The 21322-nt window shown below is 31.3% G+C and overlaps 2 protein-coding genes across 3 annotated transcripts; one reads left to right on the top strand and one right to left on the bottom strand.

The window, feature by feature from the left end:
- Positions 1-112: 112 nt before the first annotated feature.
- TAF5 (TBP-associated factor 5) lies at positions 113-7602 on the bottom strand. 2 transcript variants are annotated; one of them, XM_088119728.1, is made up of 19 exons: positions 7312-7602; positions 6189-6270; positions 6024-6102; positions 5839-5936; positions 5688-5744; positions 5465-5552; positions 5245-5354; positions 4677-4784; positions 4368-4519; positions 3871-3981; positions 3715-3784; positions 3597-3636; positions 2746-2910; positions 2580-2656; positions 1422-1538; positions 738-1003; positions 558-653; positions 398-473; positions 113-314 (listed from the first exon to the last, which is right to left on the bottom strand). In XM_088119728.1, exons 1-19 carry the CDS (start codon positions 7479-7481, stop codon positions 252-254), a joined length of 2025 nt encoding a protein of 674 aa, XP_087975854.1. In that variant the 5' UTR covers positions 7482-7602; the 3' UTR covers positions 113-251. The 2 variants fall into 2 exon arrangements, with proteins under 2 accessions (XP_087975854.1, XP_087975855.1); XM_088119729.1 differs by lacking the exon at positions 7312-7602 and having other exon boundaries at positions 5839-5917; positions 6189-6236.
- Positions 7603-18059: 10457 nt separating this feature from the next.
- On the top strand, positions 18060-19951 carry LOC111011090 (CBL-interacting serine/threonine-protein kinase 5). Its single transcript, XM_022284716.2, has one exon. The coding sequence runs from the start codon at positions 18390-18392 to the stop codon at positions 19725-19727; it is 1338 nt and encodes a 445-aa protein (XP_022140408.1). The 5' UTR covers positions 18060-18389; the 3' UTR covers positions 19728-19951.
- The last annotated feature ends 1371 nt before the right edge of the window (positions 19952-21322 follow it).

Here is a 21322-nt window from a genome sequence, read left to right as displayed (position 1 = left end):
ATCTTTATTCTCTTTTACAATACAATCATTTCAGGTGAGGTGAGGTGAGCCCGCGTGTCATATTTCACTTCAGAATTTCAAATGAGCAGAATGATTCTGCATGGATAAGATAAACATCAAGATTTCCTTTTGCACAAAAAAGTTAGGCTGGAAATAATACAGACCATTAAATAGCCAATAAAAATTAATATTATAAAGAGTATTTTATCAGGACACTGTAATTAAAGAAGACTACAAAAGATTGGATAGGGTCAAGCAGTTGATGCGCTTTTGGAGAGAGCCCCTGCTGCAAATAAAAGATTCCTCCGAGAGAACTAATCCAAAAAGAATATGAAATCGTTAGGTTGGTCAGAAAACTGTTACAGGAAGAAATAAGGTTAAAAGTAAACTATGTTACCCGTAAACTGTAGACCGGAGTCGACTTGGTCGGTAGAGTTTTCAGGGATCTAAGTCTATTGGCAGTACCACTTTTGCTGATAAAGAGAACAGAAACATTTATATTTTGCATACGTCAGAATTTAACAGAAACATTTTGAAAATTTTTAGGGAGAACTCACTTTTCATCCGTTCTTGGTGCCTTTGTGCTTGAAGTTACGTCCCATAATTTTACCGTGCAATCCGCAGAGCCCGAGGCAAGGAGGGAGCCCTCGCAACTGAAATGGTAAACATCAATGTCAACATCTAAACTTGAATACAAGCAGGAATGTGGGGTGGGGGGAATTTTTCTTTTTATCCACCTGAAAGCAAGGGTCCAAACGCATGATGTGTGTCCAATCAATGGTGTAACACAGCGCCCAGTGGACAGGTCCCACATCATAATCGTACCATCTTCATCACCAGATGCCATGAACCGACCATCAGGTGACATTGCCAACGACAGAATCATACTCCTGTGACCAATGAAAATTCGGACACATTCCCCACTCTGGACATCCCACAATCTAACTGTTTTGTCACTTGAGCCTGTTGCGATGTAGTTGCAGTTGGCATGCCATTGAACGCACTGAAGATAGTGTGAGACTTGTTATGGATCACTAGGATCATGCAACAAAAATATCATCAAGCAAAAGCTTAAATGTTGTTCTTAAAGACAAGGTTTTAAACTATGAAAATTAGTGTCCTAACTTCCATCATTAAAGGGGGAGGGAAAGATACTGCCAGAAGACTAGTAACAAATAGGAAAAAACGACTGCATGCAGGGAGAGGGAATGACAAAGGAAAATGATTCAAATTTTAGGGGAGAAAGACAACCCAAGCAGGAAGAAAAATGGCACAACTATCTGCTTGAAAATTATACTTATTACAATAGATCTGTTTTAGGGATATCTGAATGCTGCATGCGAAGGGCCTACATTACAACCGTTCCAACTTATAAGTTAGCAATAAAATATCTGAGAAAGAATAGAGAATGAACTGCTCACATCCACATCAGATAGATGCCCTGCCATGATCCTTAAAGGTTGAATTCTGTCCATGGACCAGATCCTCGCAGTTCTATCATGTGAGCAACTAGCAAAATAATGTCCAACCGGACTAAACTGCACCAGGGAATCAAGTGTAACGAAGAAGTCTTTAACATTGCACAATATATCTTGAAGTCATAAAGAAAAGAGAAAAATCCAAATACCACATGCAGATTAAAATGAAGTATTAACAGAGAAGTCCCATTCAAACTAAGTGAGCTACCTCTCTACCTATAAAGAATTAACAAACTATAAATTTGAAAACACAAAAAAAAAAAAAAGAAGCAAGTAATGACATTAGAATTAAAGGAACAACTTGTGAAGGAAAAAGAAACAAGATAAAAATGATCTTAGATTCAGTGTTCATCCCTATAGTAAACGATTCTCTCAGTCTCTCTTGAACCAATATATTTAACAAATGTATATTTTATTAAGCAAGTCCATGCTCTGTCCGTGTCTTAGTATTTCAGAGAAATGATGTGCCATAGACCATGTCCCTTTTTTCTTTTCCTTGAAGAGTTATGGGGTATATCTTTAGGGAGAGAAAAAAAAGTTGTTAGAAACCAAGTATCATCAGAAAGTTGTGGGGTATGTGTTAAAAGAGAAATAAGCGTTGTTTTAGAACACAAGCTCAAACTCAAGAACACTTGAAGTAGAATTCAGCTTCGTACTCTTACTGTATAAGCTTCAATTAACATAGTTTCCAGAGAATGTTCTTCCTTTTCCTTCACGTATTATTTCTTTTTTTGCCGGGGGGCTTCATTTCCAGCATGGGCCTTTTTTTTTTTTTTTTGAGGAAATCTGCATGGACCGCTCACTAGTCAGATACTCAGATTCCTTATCCAATACTCATGATTTCACTTCTTTTACGAATGGCTTGGTTTCATTTCTTTCGTTTTAGTTTCTTTTTCTCTCTCTTAAGAAATAGTTACTATGTTGCAGATCATCAACAAACAGATATGATGGCACCAATCATAGTTTCGTTTTAGTAGGATCATAAACAGCGTCTCCGATATGATGGCACCAAAAATGTTGCAAAATCAAGTTAAGAGTAAAGACCAAATGTAGTGGCAACTAGATAGTGAAAGAGCACCAGAAAATTGATAAAATATTTACCTGAACATCCCATACAGGGTAATTGTGACCTTTGTAGCAAACAAGATTGGCATTTAGTTTTGTGCTCCATAATCGAACTGTAACAGGGCAACAGGTTAATTGATAACCTCAAGAAAGCAAACAATAACCAAGCAAAAAAGAAACAGAAGTGCCATTATGATCATACTAGTCGTGTCTGCAGAGGAGGAAAGAACAAAATCCCCAGCAGGACTGAAAGTGGCAGAGTGAACAGGCCCAGAATGACCTTGAAATAATGTATAAGATCTCTTCCCACTTGTATTGCCTGTCATTTGATCACTAGTAGACATGTCATTTTCATCCTGCAAAACAGCTGAAGAGGTGATGGTAAAGGTCAAATTCCCTTCCACAGTATCTGAGCAACAGGAAGGAAAAAAAAAACTAATGATGAAAAATATGGCACCAAGAGAAAGCAAGCTTTTCCAACTGATGGATGAAATTTGGGAAAGGAGAATGGTAAATAATTGATTCAAAATTGGTACACGGAGAAGATGATCAATTATCCAGAAATAGGATATAAGAAGTTCTTCAAGAATTAAGAAAGATGGTGGAAGGGGAATCCATCAATGGGAAATTAATATGACACCAAAAGAAGCACCATAAAACTTTATACAACTTCTGTTCATCTTATTATCAACAGCCAGAAAATGCCCTACTTATATTTCTTTTACATAAAGAGTACACACCAATCACCAATATCTATACGTTAAACAGTATGATAACTTTAGTAATGCATACAAACTTGACATTTGAGCATAAGTTTGTAATAAAAAAATCTACACCAATTTTCTAGGATAACAAAAAGGCCTTTAGTAACAAAATTAATCTGTGTTCCAAAGCCCCTGCCTACTGTTTGATCGCATGATTGGAAGCATGCATGAAAAGGTTTAGATATAATTTTTCTCAAAAGAAAAATATATTAACAGTAAAATATTACAAACTAAAAGCCATAAACAATCAAACCATCCCATGGTATCCTAACTTATTTAATAGACTTACTACTGCCAGCTTGTTGTCCTAGCTTTGCCATGTCCCAGACCTGCAGAGAAACCCACCAATGTCGGAATTGAGGAACCATTAATTAGTTCATCTTAAGTAACTTAAAGAGAATACCTACCTTCAAAGAAGAGTCTGAAAATCCACCAGCAACTAAAGCTCCATCATGCGATATTGATGAACAGTTTAAACTACATCAGAATCAATGATATCAACTGCATGCACATTGAGACCCGATGAACTGTTAACAGAAACTGGAAGGAAACTATATAGATACCTATTGTGTGTATTAATGAAGGTATAAAAGCTGACTGATGGCAGAGCAACAGAACTCAACTGCACACGGTTTCTCAAATCTTCTAGAATAGATTGTTCCACCTCTGTTGAACTGAAAGCAACCAACAAGATGAATCAATAGCAAGAATAATTGATACTGTTACTGTTTACCCATCTTCATCAAAGAACCAATCCTATATCTTTCCCTCTGACATCTATCACTGCTTCAATCTCAGACAAGACAACAACTTAGTTTGACCTGGCCTTTATATGATGTGATAACCACAATCAGATCATGAACTAATCCCTCCCATAACATCTAACAAAAGCTGGAAAAAAAAAGCTAATATTGGGTACATCATTCCCCTGGATGATAACATACACTAACGCATACAAAGAGGAGCAGTGAGGCTGTATTAGTCCAGTAATCACTTAGCTAAGAGCTACATATTATACCTGTAACAGAAAAATAAAATAATACAGGATTTGAGAAAATACATTGTGGGTAAAGCAAGCTCTGGCTTCACTCGTGGTGTCATAGATGCAGGATTAGCTTCAGCCCTTGGAGTTTTCCCAGTTGCACTGGAAGTCTTGTCCTTCTTGACCTTTTTAACTGAAGCGCCTTGCTTTCCTCCCTCGGTTGTTCTTTTCTAAACAAGCAAATGATGGCATGAAAATCATGAAGTTGGACAATAATAAACAATACAATGCAGATTTATAAAATAGCATCAGGGGATTTATAACAAGTAATAGATAAAAGGAGAGTATCTCCATAAAAGATAAGAAGCATTGAATCAACACAAATACCTTATTCTCATCTATATCGCCATCCTTGGTTTCCCCCTCAGCCTTTTCAGAATCTGAAAGCAAACCAGCAGCTTTCTCCAAGCGTTCTTCCAAAGAATCTTCAAGTAACTATTACCAACATAATTTTAAATCTAACAATCAATAACTAATAAGGTATATGCAACAAAAGAAAACTATAAAAATATTTGTTGAAATTATTTGCCACTGGTCTCAACTGACTAAACTATTCTTCCTCAAATTCACCATTAAACTCATCCTAATCTATTATAAAGAAAAGAAAAGGGAACTGAAATTGAAGAGAATACCAATCAGCAAGTATTCAAACTTCTTCCAGAAGAAAGAAAGGAAAAGGGGAGAAAAGAAAAATCATAAACAGCACTTACAGAAAGTTGCTGTTATTTATATATTGACATAAGTTTTTCTTCTTTCAGAGAAAATTGCAGATTGTAGGCTTATGCCGCTTATCAACAAAATACTAAAAGCGAAAGCAACAACCAAGCAAAATAATAATCATCCAGAAAGATAGAACTTTGTAGGCTTAGTAAGCTTTGTAGCTTTGCTAACGCACCCCCCATTGGACTTCTTTTTGATTTATCTGATTGGCAGTGTCCTGGGTGCCTCCAGTGAGTGTCACAATTTCAGCATCATCCGATATTGAGCTAGGCTGACCAGGGAAAACTGAAAAAACCAGATGGGGCTTATAACAGAGTCCGAAAGCACCTACAGCTTGCGTTTAAATAATAATAGTAAATTAAACAATGTGAAGCAAGTATGAAAAAGCAACAGACCTTGGAAATTGATGCGTTCATTGATAATCCCAAGTATCACTGTGGTTTGGGTCTTATGAAGATATTGAAGTAGCATCTCATAGGAGTACTAAACAACATAATTGAAAATAAAACTTTTCAGAACATACAGTTGATTAATTCAGTTCTCTTCACGATCGATCTGAGAGCAAACACATGATAATCAAACATGCTATTACATACTCATCAATAACCTAGGAATTACCTGGCAAATTTTTATGGTGACTTTGCTCTGCCTAAGAGAATGAGCGAATTCCATCTCCTGGAATATATTATCAACATGGTGTCAAAAACAATACCGTCCTCACTAAATAATGGTAGAAACATAAGAATGCCATTACTGGTTAACAACAAACCTCCAAATGAGAGGGAGAAAGTACGCCTTCCAACTTTTGTAGATCTCGCAGATGCATCATTTCATGATCTTCCCGGAATCTATTGAAAAAGGTTCGAGCTGGCAGATATCAAGCAAAATAATATAAAATTGATCATATTTACCACCATTACATGAGACCATCAAGAAAGATATTAATTTGCAAACCTTCTTGAATGTGTCCTTTAGCCACAAGATCCATGAAACAATGGATAAACACTGGATATAGCACACGAAGCAACTCATGCTGAAAATTCAAGAATTAACGTTGTCATTATAGGAAGAAAGAGGATAAATAGGTCTTAATTGAGAGGAAAAAGTTAAACTAATTACCTTGTATAAATCTAGTGAGTTGTAAGCCCAGGACCTAAGCTTGCTATATCCTTCAAGGTATTTGGCTGGAATATTCTCTGCTCTGAAAAAAAAAAAAAAAAAAAAAAAAAAAAAAAAAAAAAAACATGAAAGAGCAAAAACACATTCTATAACTCTACTTTTGTTAGATAAAATACAATATGATAATAATTAAAGAAATACGCAAAAACGAGGATGGCAACCATGACATCCTCACAAACCCAAAAGCCAAGAGAGATCACAAAGAAAATCTCTGAAGTTCTCAATTTGATCCATAATGCCAGTCCAATCAACCAAAATGAAAGAAGAAGGCGGGGTCTCTGAAGCTTCGAATACATTTTCTGGTAAATCCCTTTCTTCACTTTTGACAGCCACTCATAGTACTTCGTCCACCAATCTAACCAATGTTATAAAGAAGGTGAAAGTATTACTGCTTCATTTGAGCTCGCTCCCAATATGGCTTATCTTGTGTATGAGTGGATAAGAGAATCAAGCCCATCTTTTATTTCATCGTTCCTTCAAATAAATTTTTCGGAATTCTTTTTTTAACGAATTTTAAGGGAAGAAGAGACTATCGTGGACTAACGCTATAAAAAGCTTCCCTCTGGAAAATTCGGCAGAAAAGAAACTGAACGATGTTCAATGAAAGAAGTAGATACTGGGAAACGATTTGAGCACTCCCTAAATTCCATGCTTCACAATGGTGCTTTCTCTCTCAAAATTGTTACGTAATAATAATTCCTTGCAATGACTTCAAGATGAAGTGGTTTCTCATAAGCTCCTAGGCCTCCGGAAAAGTAAATGTCAAAAGAGAATATGCTACCACAAGATTTGATCCACATTCTCACTAGGGTACCAATCTAATCGCTACAAGCAAAAACATTCACAATCAAGTAATCCTACAAGAACCCCAGTCGCTCCATTTCTCTGAGCCCATCAAAATTCCTAGTTCCCTACTATTCTCCACGACCATAGCTCCAGAAAAGCATTTTAAACTCTTTAGTTTCTCAACATATGAATGATTAAATAGTACGAATCACCCTATAATGACTGAATGCAGATGAATATTGGGAAGGGAATTGAATTGAACGGGGAAAGAGAGTACTCTGTGAAGGAGAGTAAGTGATTGGCGAAGTCGAGGTCAATGGAAGAGGATGAAGAGGAGGAATTGGTCTTGTTGTGACGCAGCTCCTCGAGGAAAGCTTGTTCTGTCTCCTTGAAACCCTTCTTCTTCAAGTACGCTGACACAAAATTCGCTATTTGTTCTTCGTCCATTCTGATTCAGCAACCTTCAGTAATTCGCCTTCTTCCAACACAAATTGCGAGCTCTCAGTTCTTCTTCCCGCACTTTTCCACAGCTCTCTCTCTCAAGGGGACCGGAGAGAGAAGGGCACTGTACCTGGCACGGGCTAGGTGTTTGATTAATGGGCCTGAAAATAAACACGGGAGCGTCATGGGCCGAAAATTTTTGTCAGCCCGTAATGCGTCAATTTTTCAATTGGGCCCTAAGCCCACCTATGAGCAGTCCAAACTCCGAAACAACCTCAGTGAGTTTTTTATTTTTTATTTTTTATTTTTTTCTGGAAATTAACGTTGAGTTCTAACTTCTAACTAGAACTACGATAACGCAAATTCCCTTAGAAAAAAAATAAAAAATAAAACACTCATCAATTTCGTTGTATTTCTGATCATGTTGCCTCTTACCATTTTTACATGTCCTAACTATTTTTCTTATAAATATTTACCTGTCTAACTATTTTTTTTAGTACAACTTATCGTGTCTAACTATTTAGATTAATTATTTTATAATTTTACTCTTACTTTGTTTGTTTGGCTGCACCACTAATAATTTTCTTCTCATTAAATATTATAAATTTTTATTAGCTATGTGATTTTATATAAAAATACAACAAATTTCTATTTAAATTATCAATTATTTTATGTTGTTGTGGTGTTATTAATTGATGTCGATAAAATCGTTAAATTATAATTCATTATTATAACGAAAAAATTAATAATGTTTTATATTGCTCATGGTTGAAAGCATGATATTAAATATCGATGGACATGTTCATGTATCCATCAACATGAACATGAAGGATAAATCAACATTTCTGTAATATTATAAAAGAAAATCAACAATGTGAAAAATATCACAAAATTTTACTAATATAAAATAATATTAATATTAATCATTTAACTTATTTAGAAGTGGTCAAACAATTATTTGTTAATTTAAATATTTTACTAATATAAATATAATATTAATATTAATCATTTAACTTATTTAGAAGTGGTGAAACAATTATCTGTTAATTTAAATATCGATGGACATGTTCATGTTGTGGTGTTATTAATTGATGTCGATAAAATCGTTAAATTATAATTCATTATTATAACGAAAAAATTAATAATGTTTTATATTGCTCATGGTTGAAAGCATGATATTAAATATCGATGGACATGTTCATGTATCCATCGACATGAACATGAAGGATAAATCAACATTTCTGTAATATTATAAAAGAAAATCAACAATGTGAAAAATATCACAAAATTTTACTAATATAAATATAATATTAATATTAATCATTTAACTTATTTAGAAGTGGTCAAACAATTATTTGTTAATTTAAATATTTTGTTTAAATTTTTATTTTTTAATTTTTTAAAAAATATATATCGACCTCGACGTTTTATGGAAATATTGGTCGAGAGCAATGGTAAAGTTGTCGTTGTAACTGAAAAAGAATTATTGGTAGTGCTGGTGGTAGTGACGGTGACAGGAGTGTGAGCTGACATCCAAGTCACTAACTTTGCACATGAAAACCAGCCTATGGGATTTTAATTTGATGCCACGTTCATCCAGAACAAAACCACAGGTCCATGACGTGGCGTGCCAAATATTAAAAATTATAATATATATATATATATATATATATATATATATATATATATTGTATTTTAATTGGGAAAAGACACCAAATCAAATAATGCCATTTGCATTGCCGTTTTGTGGAGCCACGCAAATGCGTGTTTTGAACACTCAATACCAAATAAAAATTTATCTGAGAGCGATTTTTTTCTTTTTAAGTTAATATATATCGGCGATTTTTTTATTTTCTAATATATTAAAAAACATATATTTGAAATTACAGCGAAATTTTAGATTTTACAAAAAGTAGTTTTTTTTTTGGTTTGTTTTTTAAAATGGATTGAGATTGCAAAAAGTGTTTTTCTACAAAATGAAATTGGTTAATGAACAAATAATTAGTAAAATAATAAATTAAAAAACAAAAAACAAGATTGTCACAAGGGGACTTAAATAACTAAATGTTTGTGATCATATTCTCAAAGAAAAAAAATTTGCAACAAAAATAAAATTACAATCATCGATATGTGTGTATGATATGTATGATATGTGTATGTATAATGTATATGAGATGTAGTTCATTTAGCATATTCTTAAAATGTTGTTTGAAATAAAATGAACTCGGCACGAAGATTATAGCTTACTTGAAATATTTCGGTGTTTACCTGTAAAATGTCAAATATGTTATATATCAATTAAGCAATATTCTCATACACAATATATCTTCTCTTAAAAAAAAACCTAACCATCTTCAAATAGTTTGAATATTTAGATAAAAAAAAAGATAAAAAAACTTAACACATCTTTTTTAATTTTCTTTCTACTCTGACAATTTCATAAGGAAAAAGAAAAAAATAAAAAGAGATTAGTTTGAAAACAAAAATTTTAAAATCAGGGCAAATTGTACCTTCCAATAAAACATTACCGTTTTAAATTGTGGGCAGACTATTTATTCATGTTCTAAGCAAAAGTATAATGTTTTTTTTATGTATGTCCAGTTTAGCTAATTAAAATTGATGATTTGTTTTTAATTAGGCAGTGGTTGGTCTTTTTTTTATTTTAGTACAACATGTAGAATGAAGATTTGAACTTACGATATTTTAATCGAAAATATGTGCTGACTATTTAAGTTATGTTCAAGAATTGGTAGTAGTGATTTGGGTTAATGTTACATAGTTGAGTATTAATTGTAATAGAGTATGTATGGTCAAATTTTACAACCATACAAGAATTGTTCACTTCCTAAATTCTGCAATCGTTTGTTCACTTCCGTTAACGTATAGAAGTCTATAGGTACGTTGTAAGCTATAACTCTTGCTGAATAAATTGGTCTCTTCTTGAATTACCTTTTTCATCTTACTTTTCTTTTTTCTTTTAGTATGTTATATTATTAAATATTTAATAAATTTGATTACTTTATGAACAAGAGTCAATAAATCTAACAAAAAGGATGGAGGCAAGACAGTGATACATTCCTCACTCATGTCCTTAGGATTTAAATCATCGGAGAACAAAATTTTCCATCACCAACCATGCCCCCACGTTAATTGAGGACTGCCTTGCAAAAGTTTCTAATCTTTCAAGGGTATATTTGGAAGTAAATCATTTTTTGGGGACCACATTGAAAATATTCTTAAAAAAAAAATGGTTGGAGTTTTGCTACGTGGATTCAACAAATGGAAGGATTTGAGTGTTGGTGCCAAAACATTGGACAGATGATCGTTGGGTTGCGTGCCTTGGTTATCTTGGACAACCACAAATGGCAATATTTTTGGTTACTCGACCTTGTTATAAACTTATAAAAAAAATTAAGGCTAGTTTGATTGAAAATTCGGATTCTATTGATTAAATTTACTGAATCAAATGATAGAGTGAATATCTACTTGATATGGTTATTTTCAAAAACTAATTTAAAATGTAGAATTATATTTAGAAAGATAAATATAAACTTATTTCATTTTTCTAAATTAAAACATTTAAAACATAATATATCGTGAATGATATAATATTGTAAAATACTAGTTGAATCAAAATTTTCAACATTTATGTTAATAAATTAATATATAATATTTTAGATTAATCTAAATAACAGTAGGTAACCAATGACTTACAAATATTTACAAACACGCTTTTTTTGTTAATTTGGATTCACTTTTCATTTTTGTTACCAAACACATATCTGAAATATGGAATAGAACTCTATTTTTATTGATTCTCTTGTTTTCAAATTTATGTTTTCATATCATTAATCAAACGCACTCATAATATATATGTCATTAATCAGTTGAGTTCTGTTCAAGTTAAATTAATTATTGAAATTGATATGATGGAGAAAAGAGTTTAAGCGAAATGATAATTTCCATAAACATGACGACACTAATTGGTAGTTGAGTTGAAAAAAGCTTGATAATCCTACTGTTTTGTGTTTTAGTACAGCAAAGGTGGGAACGGGGGATTGGAAATCCTTTTTGGTGAATGAGCAAAATACCTTAATCGAGCTACGTTCATGTTGGCACAATTCTAAAATTTTAATGTCTTCTTTTGATAAATTAAATTGAAATATTAAAAGAATATTTATTTATTTATTTAGTACAATATATTGGGTCGAGATTCAAACTTATAACCTTTTGACCAATATATAAGTGTCTTAATTCTTTCAGCTATGCTTCAGTTGGCTAAATAATATATATTTAGTTAAAAAAAACTTGTTTAGTTCATTAAATGAGCATGGATGGGTTAATTTGACCATATCTTGTTAAGTAGGTAAAGTATCAATTATTATTTTTTTTAGTACAATAATTTGGAGATATAAGAAATTGAACCTCCGACCTCGAGGGGAGGAGTACATGTCAATTACCTTCGAGTTATGCTAAGTATCTATCATTATTTTAAATATTGATTATTAGGACAATTTTTTAAAATATATTGATCAAAATAGATAATTTTATAGATATAAAAATTAAGTAAAAAATATAAATAGATATTTTAAAAGTAGAAAGAATAAAATAAAACAAATATAATTTTTCGAAATAATATCATATAATAGCCGAAGCTGCCTTCCAGCAAGAAGGGCAGAGATTCCTCGCGATAAGGTTTTTTTTTCCACTAAAAAACTAATCAAAATCAAATCTCGTATGATAGAGTATCATTGCAAACAAATCAATTTAAAATTCTTTATACTGTAATTATTATTTATTATTCTTATTATTTTCAGTGTAATATAATGTTTGCTCTCTCCAAAAAAAAATTAATAAGAAAAAAGAAAAAGAAAAAAAGGTATAATAAATAATATCGTGTCGTGCTAAATTGTTAATGGGGCTCGCAATGCATATAAATAAATAAAAAGAACATAATAATAATAATAATAATAATAATAAAAAAAAAAAAAGGGTGATGGCCGCGCCATGTGGGACCTGATTGGATTTATTTATTTATTTTCAATTGTACCCCTCCACAAAGGACAATGCAAAAGAGTACTATTGTAATTGCAAGCTCAAATTTTGAAATAGGAAAACTCAAAACTTTAATATGAACTGTGAGAAGATTGTTTTAAATTAAAAAAATCAAAATATTAACGATGAACAGTTTTACTTTAAAAAAATTGAAATATTATTGATATTTTGGGATTAAAAAATGTTTTAAATAATGCTATTAAATGCTCAAAGCATCAGTAATATTTATAGGTTTTGAATTTGTAATGATTATTCTAAAAAAAAATAGTAGTGTGTCGATAAAGACAACCAGTCAAAAATAGAGTAATTTTAATATCCAACTCAAATCGATTAATACAATTTTTTTCTAAAAGTTTATAATCAAATTACCGAGGATCTATTTTGTAGAATGTTCATTTAATTTTATCAATATAGTGTTAGAGGCTTAGAGCATGGTCTTATGAAGAGAGTGTCATCAATAAATCCAATAGCTATATAAGGACTCACGCACATAGGGATAATATCATACCATTGGAAAAATGTAGAGGATTCTTGTCCCTAATAAGTGGAATCATGATCATGCTCCTAACTTAGCGGTGTGTTAATGGAACCATCAAATGTCAAACAAAAAAGTTGTGATCCTTGAATACAAGGTCATTGATACCCGTGGTCGAGCTCTATTAGATAGGTAGTATACTCTAGAGAAGAAAAGAGTCAGCTGGACTAAAAGTGATGTGCTCAATAATAAAATACGGATGAATGACTATTTATGATACTTTGGAGGACTATTATGGACGGTTATTTCACATATGTGCTTGAGCTTTTAGGTTTGGTGGGATAATTTAGTAATTTATTTTTCTTCAAATATATAATTTAGGCTTCTTAATTTCATCCGGATTTTATTTTTACTATGCAAGGCAAGAATTTGAATATATGACTATTTAGGAAGGAAACTAATAAATTACTGCATTTGAAATTTTGTGCCATGTGAACGTGTTTAAGATGAGAATTAGTTTTTTTTTTTTTTTGACGTAAGTATAACTTAATAGCCATGACACATATTTTTTAAGGTTGTGGGATAATGTTTCGATGGATCTTCTATTCTCTCTTTTCTGAAAAATTATTATTTTTTTAACAATTACAAGATTTTTTTAATAAAATAAAAGTGGTCTCATTTAACGGAGTGTAGAAAAATCGAGAAGCTTTTTAACAAAGAAAACGCGTAAGGATTTGACGATTAATCAAAACACCAAAGACTAAACGAGCGTTAAATACTCGCCGTCGGCACCTGTCATGCTCCCGCCGTTTGTTTCGTAATGAAGGCTTGACTTCGACGTTGCAGTTTGACATTTTTTACGGTGGGTGGACTTCACTTCCCTCCCGGGCCCGCGAACTAGTGGGGCCCACGGCCCATAACTTAAAATATAAAAAACAATTTAACTCCTACTTTAAATATAATATCTATTCCTCTTAGTATTTAATTAATTATATTTATTTTACCGACCCAACAATTATTTTATTTAGTATGGTTCGCTTCAAAATAATATATATATATATATATATATATATAGTTCTTTCGTTAATATGCGTGTAAGTGAATTTATAGAAAAAGTATCAATGTTTTAACGGTTTCTTATTTCTTAGTTCAATCTATATAGCCTGAATCAGTAATATTTCTGTTGCTTGCTTCATCTTTTACAATAAATAAAAATATAATTAATAATTATTTCTTGCTTTTTTATTTTTTCAATCGAAAAAAGTACTCCTTAAATTTTAAATTTAAAAAGTAAAAATTTTATATGAAAATTAATTTTTAAAATAAATATTCAGATTTTTTTAAAGTTATCATTATTTTTAATATTTATTATGTATTTTATAAGTAAAAAATAATAAAATAATTTTATATGCTTTAAAAAAACTGGATACGTAAACAAAAAAAACAAGAAACTTAAGGGTCAATTGGTAACGTTTATGTTTCTGGTTAGAAAAATAGAATTGGGAACAAATTGGAAATGGAAATAAGAAACAAGAAACATGCTTTCGTTGTTTCCAAAATTTCGATATAATTTTAAAAACGTTTTTAGAAAATAGAAATAATAAACATAAATAGTTGTGAAATGCTTAAATTTCTTAGCAAAATTGAAAACGAAAATTAAGAAATAAGAACGTCAATTACCAAATAATTTTTTTTTTCCGTTTTCAAATTTCTATACAACTTTGAGATTTTTTCTAAAAAAACCAGAGAAACAATAAATATTAATAGTTGTCAAATGCTTTCAATAAAATTGAAAATGAGAAACAAATAACGGAAAAATATAATAACTAGCATAATGGATAGATATTGTTATTTTTAAATATTAATAAAATTAAAATTTTATAATTATGTTTTTTTAATAAATAAAATTGTAAACTAAACATTTTTATTGCGCAGGGAGTAAAGTATTAAAAAAGACATTTTATCAAACAAGACCTAGGTTTTTAGCTTCATGTGTTTTATTTGTCAACTTTTAAATATACATTTGAAATCTTATCCAAACTCCAAAAAAATAATTCTCCCTTTAAAACATGACCCTAATTTTGAATTTATTACTAAATATAAAGTGTGTTTAAAAAAAATATATTTATATATTAAATAAAAATAAAATATTTTTCAATCTCAGTATAAATTATTCTTCAATGACAAAATTAAGGCTCCACTATAAATTTGATCCTAAATATTTCTTTTATACCTCACTGATAAATGATTTGTTGATGCAGGAATTTGGATTGTATTTTGACGAAGAAAGTTCTTGCACAAGATACAAAAAACTTTTAGTTAATTTAGATATCAAAATATGAAGACTTAGCGAGATATATATACATAGACACACATACATATACATATATTGCAAGTGTTCATTGGAACTTTCGTCGTCAAAATACGGATTCAAATTCCTATATCAACATAATCGTTTTTTTTTATGATTATCTTCAACTAATTTAGTTTGCTTTAATTTTAATTTTAATTTATTGAGATCATGAAAACTTGAGGAATGGAGATAAGTTTTGAAGAATACAATAACCTCTGACTTCATTTCATATTTGGCATATAAAAACACCGATATGAATGTTAATCCAGGCAAAAAAAAAAATCTCAAAATATATCTTACCAAATAGTATTAAAAAAAAGAAGAAGAAGAAGAAAAATTAAAATGAAAGTATATGAAATTAGGAATGAAATTACTAGATTGTGCATGGAACAAAAGGAATAATACAAAGAAATTGGCATCATCAAGAGGTGTTTATATTTTTATATTGGATAAGGGTTGTTAGACAGCATTGCTTCCAGCCAAATTACAAGGGTTAAGCGAACCAAACTCCACTAAAATATAAATTAAAAGATGGCTTTTATATCTTAGGAGCAACAATATTTAAAACAAAAATTAGTCTTAGGAGAGGAGAAAAATATGCCAACTGGGCAGAGATTATTTGATGGGTTATATTATTATATATAGTTTCAAAACGATTTGTATGAAAGTGATAGATTTACTTAGCCCTCTTGCATTCTACCTTAGTTTTGTAGGGCTTTTATATATATATATATATATATATATATATATATATATATATATATATATTTTTTTTTTTTTTGAAAAATAAATAGATGGATTCAAATCTAGCTCAAGTAGACAAGTTAGGTACTCTCGATCTCGCATCCCACAATTGTTGAACTAAAAAATTCAAAGACTTTGATCATGTGTTTTGTCTCTTTTCATTTTCTTTCTCAAAATATTTCAAAAGTTGTGAGAATAAAAAATTAATTAAAGTGTATTTGGCTAGTTAATAAGGTGTTAAAGAAATTAAAAGGAAAGAAATATAATCGACAGTCGTCAATCCGAACAATAGTTTAGTAGATGGGTACCAAGTAAAAGATTTCTACTCTCACATTTGTTAACTAAAAAAGTGAAATAGTTATCAAACAAATTTCTAATTTTTCTTTTTATTGATTAGTATAATGTTATAAATATGGGAGAGAGAGGTTCAAGTTTTTAACCTTAATTTTTTTAATGAGTATTTTAAAGTTTGTAATAAAATATTATTTATTTATTTTTTAGTACTTGTAATAAAATATTATGATTGAACTCATCCTTTTAATAATAAATAGACCATATCACATACATTAAAATAAGGCCTTAATTTCTGTTTTCCCTTTGTCCACCACAACTTGTCATTTTCATTCCAACATGGATTTGACTGAACTCAAATGCCTGAAATTTTTAACTCCTAAGATTTTACTTCGAGATAATAAATAAAGATATATATATTTTCCTCCGAAAAAAGATATATATATAGAGAGGGTTTAACATTTAGAATCGAATTAAAATTAAATAACCGTCTTTTTCCTCCCGTATAAATGTGTAGGTACTGGACCTTATTTAAATTAACCAAACCTTATAATAAACCCTCATAAAAAAAATTAAAGAATTCTATATAAGGGTATGTAATTAATATAGTTCATTAACAATCCAGAAAAGTGATAAAAAGAAGGAAATTAATAAATGAAATTACCGATATAGCTCGATGCACCACTTTGCACATCACGTCGTTCACTGAATCCGCACCAAAATCCTTAAAAATTGGACAAAATTTACCAGCACAGCAACCTTTGCTGTAGGAATCCATAAAGGAAGGACGCGTGGCCCAATATAATTACGACACGTACTTTATTTGGTAAACCTTTTTACCAACCGAGTTTCTTTTTTCCCCTTTTGGTGGGATTTTTTTATTAGTTTTCTTCTCTTATTTCAATGCACGACTCTTAAAATTTTCAATTATACTTTTAATTGATATATATATATACATATATATATATATATTAGTTTTTTAAAGCATCAAGTTTATTTGTTTAGAGTTTGTTTGATTGTAATTTTTTTATATTTAAAAATTAGCTTTGTTAATTAATATTTTGCTTTGTTTTCAAAACTTTAATCTATTATTTGAATTTGAATATAATTTTCATTTTCATTTTAAATATTTTTTTCTAAAACTTAATTCAAATCTAATCTATAACTTAAAAATAAAATTGGACTTGAAAGGTAAGACAATTAAAAGTTACTAACATTATAATCAATTAAGTTATGTTCATGTAAATATCGAAAATTATTGATTATAAAAGTTTGGTTAGAGTTTTGATAATATTTTAATTTTTTAATCAAATAAAATATTAGTTATTAGAACTAAATTTTAAATAATAAAAAGACGATAATAAGTCTTTAAAAAAAATTGATGTTTCAAAAATTTAGAATAAAAATTTTTAAAAAGTATATGTAACCAATACAATTGAAGTAGAAAAAGAAAATTAGAAAAACTAAAAAAGAAAAAGAAAAAAAAATAAAAGGGCCTACCATTGGGATACACGTGGCTTAGCTGCTGAAATCACTGCAGCCAAGGCTGCAAGTTCCGTCCCTAAGGCGACTGTAGTGAGTAAAATGTGGTGGGAGCGGATAGCAGCTTTCCATCCATTTTGACGCTTCTACCCCTGGGTCTTCTTCTTCTTCTTCCATATAAAAACAATGGTAACGGATCCTTTCTGTGTGCTCCTGGAAAGTATCAGGAATCACGGCGGCTCCCTGTTTTCTTTCTTTTTTGTCTCTTTCTTCTACAGTTTAATTGCTCTCCCATTCTTCAGCCTTTGTTCCTCCTTGAAGTCATCTATTATCTCACTGATGGAATCCATTATCGGAATCAGCATCTCCGACGTCATTTCCTGGATTCCATTGCTGTATTCGTCCGTGAATGTAAGTGAATCTCTTGTCTAGATTCCGATTGATTTTACTGGAAACGTTGTGTGTGTAGAGGAATTAAGTGAGAGATTTAGAGGCCTAGAGATTCTGTGTTATAATGGAGGAGAGGCATGTTCTGTTTGGTAAATATGAGATTGGGAGGTTACTTGGGAAGGGGACTTTTGCTAAGGTCTATTATGGTAAAGAATTGGAGTCTGGCGAAAGTGTGGCGATCAAGGTGATTAACAAGGACCAGGTCAAGAAGGAAGGGATGATGGAACAGATCAAGCGTGAGATCTCCGTGATGCATCTCGTTCGCCATCCGAACATCGTTGAGTTGAAGGAAGTAATGGCGACTAAGACGAAGATCTTCTTCGTCATGGATTATGTTCGCGGCGGCGAGCTATTTTCCAAGGTTGCCAGAGGTAAACTCAAGGAAGATGTGGCTCGCAAGTATTTTCAGCAGTTAATCAGCGCCGTCGATTACTGTCACAGCCGTGGAGTCTCTCACCGTGATTTGAAGCCGGAGAATCTATTGCTGGACGAGAACGGAGATCTCAAGATCTCCGACTTCGGACTCTCCGCCCTACCAGAACAGCTTCGGAACGACGGCCTTCTCCACACGCAGTGCGGTACTCCGGCGTATGTCTCACCAGAAGTACTAAAAAGAAAGGGCTACGACGGGGCAAAAGCCGATATCTGGTCTTGCGGTGTGATTTTGTATGTTTTACTGGCAGGATTCCTTCCATTTCAGGACGAGAACATCATCACTATGTATAAGAAGGTTTTCAAGGCCGAATTCGAATGTCCGCCATGGTTCTCCGCCGAAGCCAAGCGGTTAATTTCAAAGATACTCGTTGTAGATCCAGGAAGACGAATCACAATCGGAGCAATCACGCGCGTTCCTTGGTTTCGGAAAGACTTCTCCAGATCGCTCTCGTTCACGATGAAAGAAATCATCGCAGCGAAAACAGAGGACTCCGATTCCGATTCCGAGAGTTCGAAACTGTCGACGCCAAAATTCTTCAATGCGTTCGAGTTAATTTCGTCGATGTCGTCCGGATTCGATCTGTCGAGCTTGTTCGAGAACGAAAGGAAGAGCGGATCCATGTTCACATCTCGATGCTCGGTGTCGACGATCATGGAGAAGATCGAGACGGTGGCGAAGAGACTGAGCTTCAAGGTATCAGAAGTGAAAGACTTCAAGCTACGGCTGCAAGGTCCGACGGAGGGACACAAAGGAAAGCTATCTGTGACGGCGGAGGTATTCGAGATAGCGCCGGAAGTTGCCATCGTCGAATTTTCGAAGTCGTCCGGCGATACTTTGGAATATTCGAAGTTCTGTGAAGACGACGTCCGGCCTGCGCTGAAAGACATCGTTTGGACGTGGCAAGGTGATTGTACCCCTAACGCTGACGGACGTAACGGTCAATTTGACGGTGACGGATTTTTCTGAAAAGGAAGAAACGGTGATTACGGGCACAGCCTGGGAAAATTGTTTCTGTTTTACTTTAACTGTTTTTTTCCCCTTTTTAAACGTAAATTACCTTCCAGAGGGAAAAGGGTTGTGTTCTTTTTGCTGTGAGTTTTTTTTTTTTCCGAAACGTTTGCTGTGAGTTTTGTAAATAATAACGTTGCCAATTATATAAAATTAGAAATAAATTTTACTTAAATTACAAATGTGGTCTTGAACTTTTTAAAATCATGCTTAATAAGTTAATCAACTTCAAAAAGTCTTTAAAATAGTTTTTTAATTTTCAATTTTATCTCAATATTATATTTTATATTTAAAATTTGTTTAGACACCATTTGTCGCATATTTTAAAAATAGTTGAAACTAAGCTATACTTTTATTTAATTACTAACATTTTATAATATACTTTTAAATATGGTTTAAAATTTGTTCGCAAACAGGGCTTCCCACTATAATTATATGACTAGTCGTATTTCATGATTGCCATTGAGAAAATAATATTCTAGAAAAAAAAAGAAGGAAAAAACCAATTTATATAATCAATAGTTTAGATTTGCTGACTTGAATTTAACTCAATGGATTAAAAATACCTATATCCTATTAAAAGGTCGTGAATTCGAATCCCCCATCCCACGTTGTTGTACCGATTTTTTTTTTAACAATATATGGAAGTGAAATTCCAACTTTCAACTTTTTATGAGTAGGTTGATATAAAATAATATTTATTAACTCAAACTAATCCTTAAAAGTTTCATAATTTCCATTGTTTTTCCAAACTATCATGGACATCAGATTTTTTTTCTTTTAATAATGTTTTGTTTTCAACTTATTCAAAATATATATCAACTCTCAAACTATTTTCAAGAATAATGCTTGGAAAATTGTAGGTCACGACATATGCCACCTCACGCTTTCCTAGTTACATGGCGCCATCTATGTGTTTTTTTTTAATTCTGACATGTTTCTTCAAAAGAAAACATATGCAAAAATATCACATGTTTACTATTCTACTACAGTGATTGCACATCTACTTTATTATCTAAAGGTCTTAGATCCAAGTCTAAATTATACATATTGTAAATTATTTTATCTTTTAAAAAAATTTAAATAAACGTTACCTATTAAAATTTATCTTATTTTCCAAATATTATTCTTAAAAATAATTTGGAGGTTGATATATATTTGGAATAAATTTAAAACGAAACGTTATTTTTAAAAAAATATATATCATGGACATCAATACTTTATTTAAATTTTCATTTTGTTAGTACGTTTAAAATTTCATCGATGTTTATAATAAAATAAAAACATTAATATATTCATCAATTTCAAAATTTAAATCATAAAAATAAACACAAAAGTTTTTTTTTTTTTGAGAAATTACTAGAAGTGTTTTTATTAATACAAAAATAAAAAAATGGGATGATATTTAAATCCAACTTTGATTTCAAATAAATGAGTATACAAGTTTATTATTATTGAACTGTAAATAAATTATCGAACTCGACTCGAGCATAATTTAATTATTAAGACATGAACAACATTTTCGATAGAACATGGTTCAAATTTCACGTCCA

The sequence above is a fragment of the Momordica charantia genome, assembly GCF_013281855.1.
Source record: "Momordica charantia cultivar OHB3-1 chromosome 11 unlocalized genomic scaffold, Mcharantia_2.0 BLBB01000011.1, whole genome shotgun sequence".
NCBI classification, from domain to species: domain Eukaryota; kingdom Viridiplantae; phylum Streptophyta; class Magnoliopsida; order Cucurbitales; family Cucurbitaceae; genus Momordica; species Momordica charantia.
The sequence above is the reverse complement of the archived record's forward strand: the minus strand, read 5'-3'. Positions and strand labels throughout refer to the sequence as shown.

What these genes read in the sequence shown, in the direction of transcription:
- LOC111011090 (XM_022284716.2), top strand. Translation starts at nt 18,390, where the DNA reads ATGGAGGAGAGGCATGTTCTGTTTGGTAAATATGAGATTGGGAGGTTA.
- TAF5 (XM_088119728.1), bottom strand. Translation starts at nt 7,481, where the DNA reads ATGGACGAAGAACAAATAGCGAATTTTGTGTCAGCGTACTTGAAGAAG. An exon ending in GCGATATAGATGAGAATAAG is followed by an intron (nt 4,520 to 4,676) that starts GTATTTGTGTTG and finishes TTGCTTGTTTAG; the next exon opens with AAAAGAACAACCGAGGGAGG. An exon ending in GGCATCTATCTGATGTGGAT is followed by an intron (nt 1,004 to 1,421) that starts GTGAGCAGTTCA and finishes CACTATCTTCAG; the next exon opens with TGCGTTCAATGGCATGCCAA.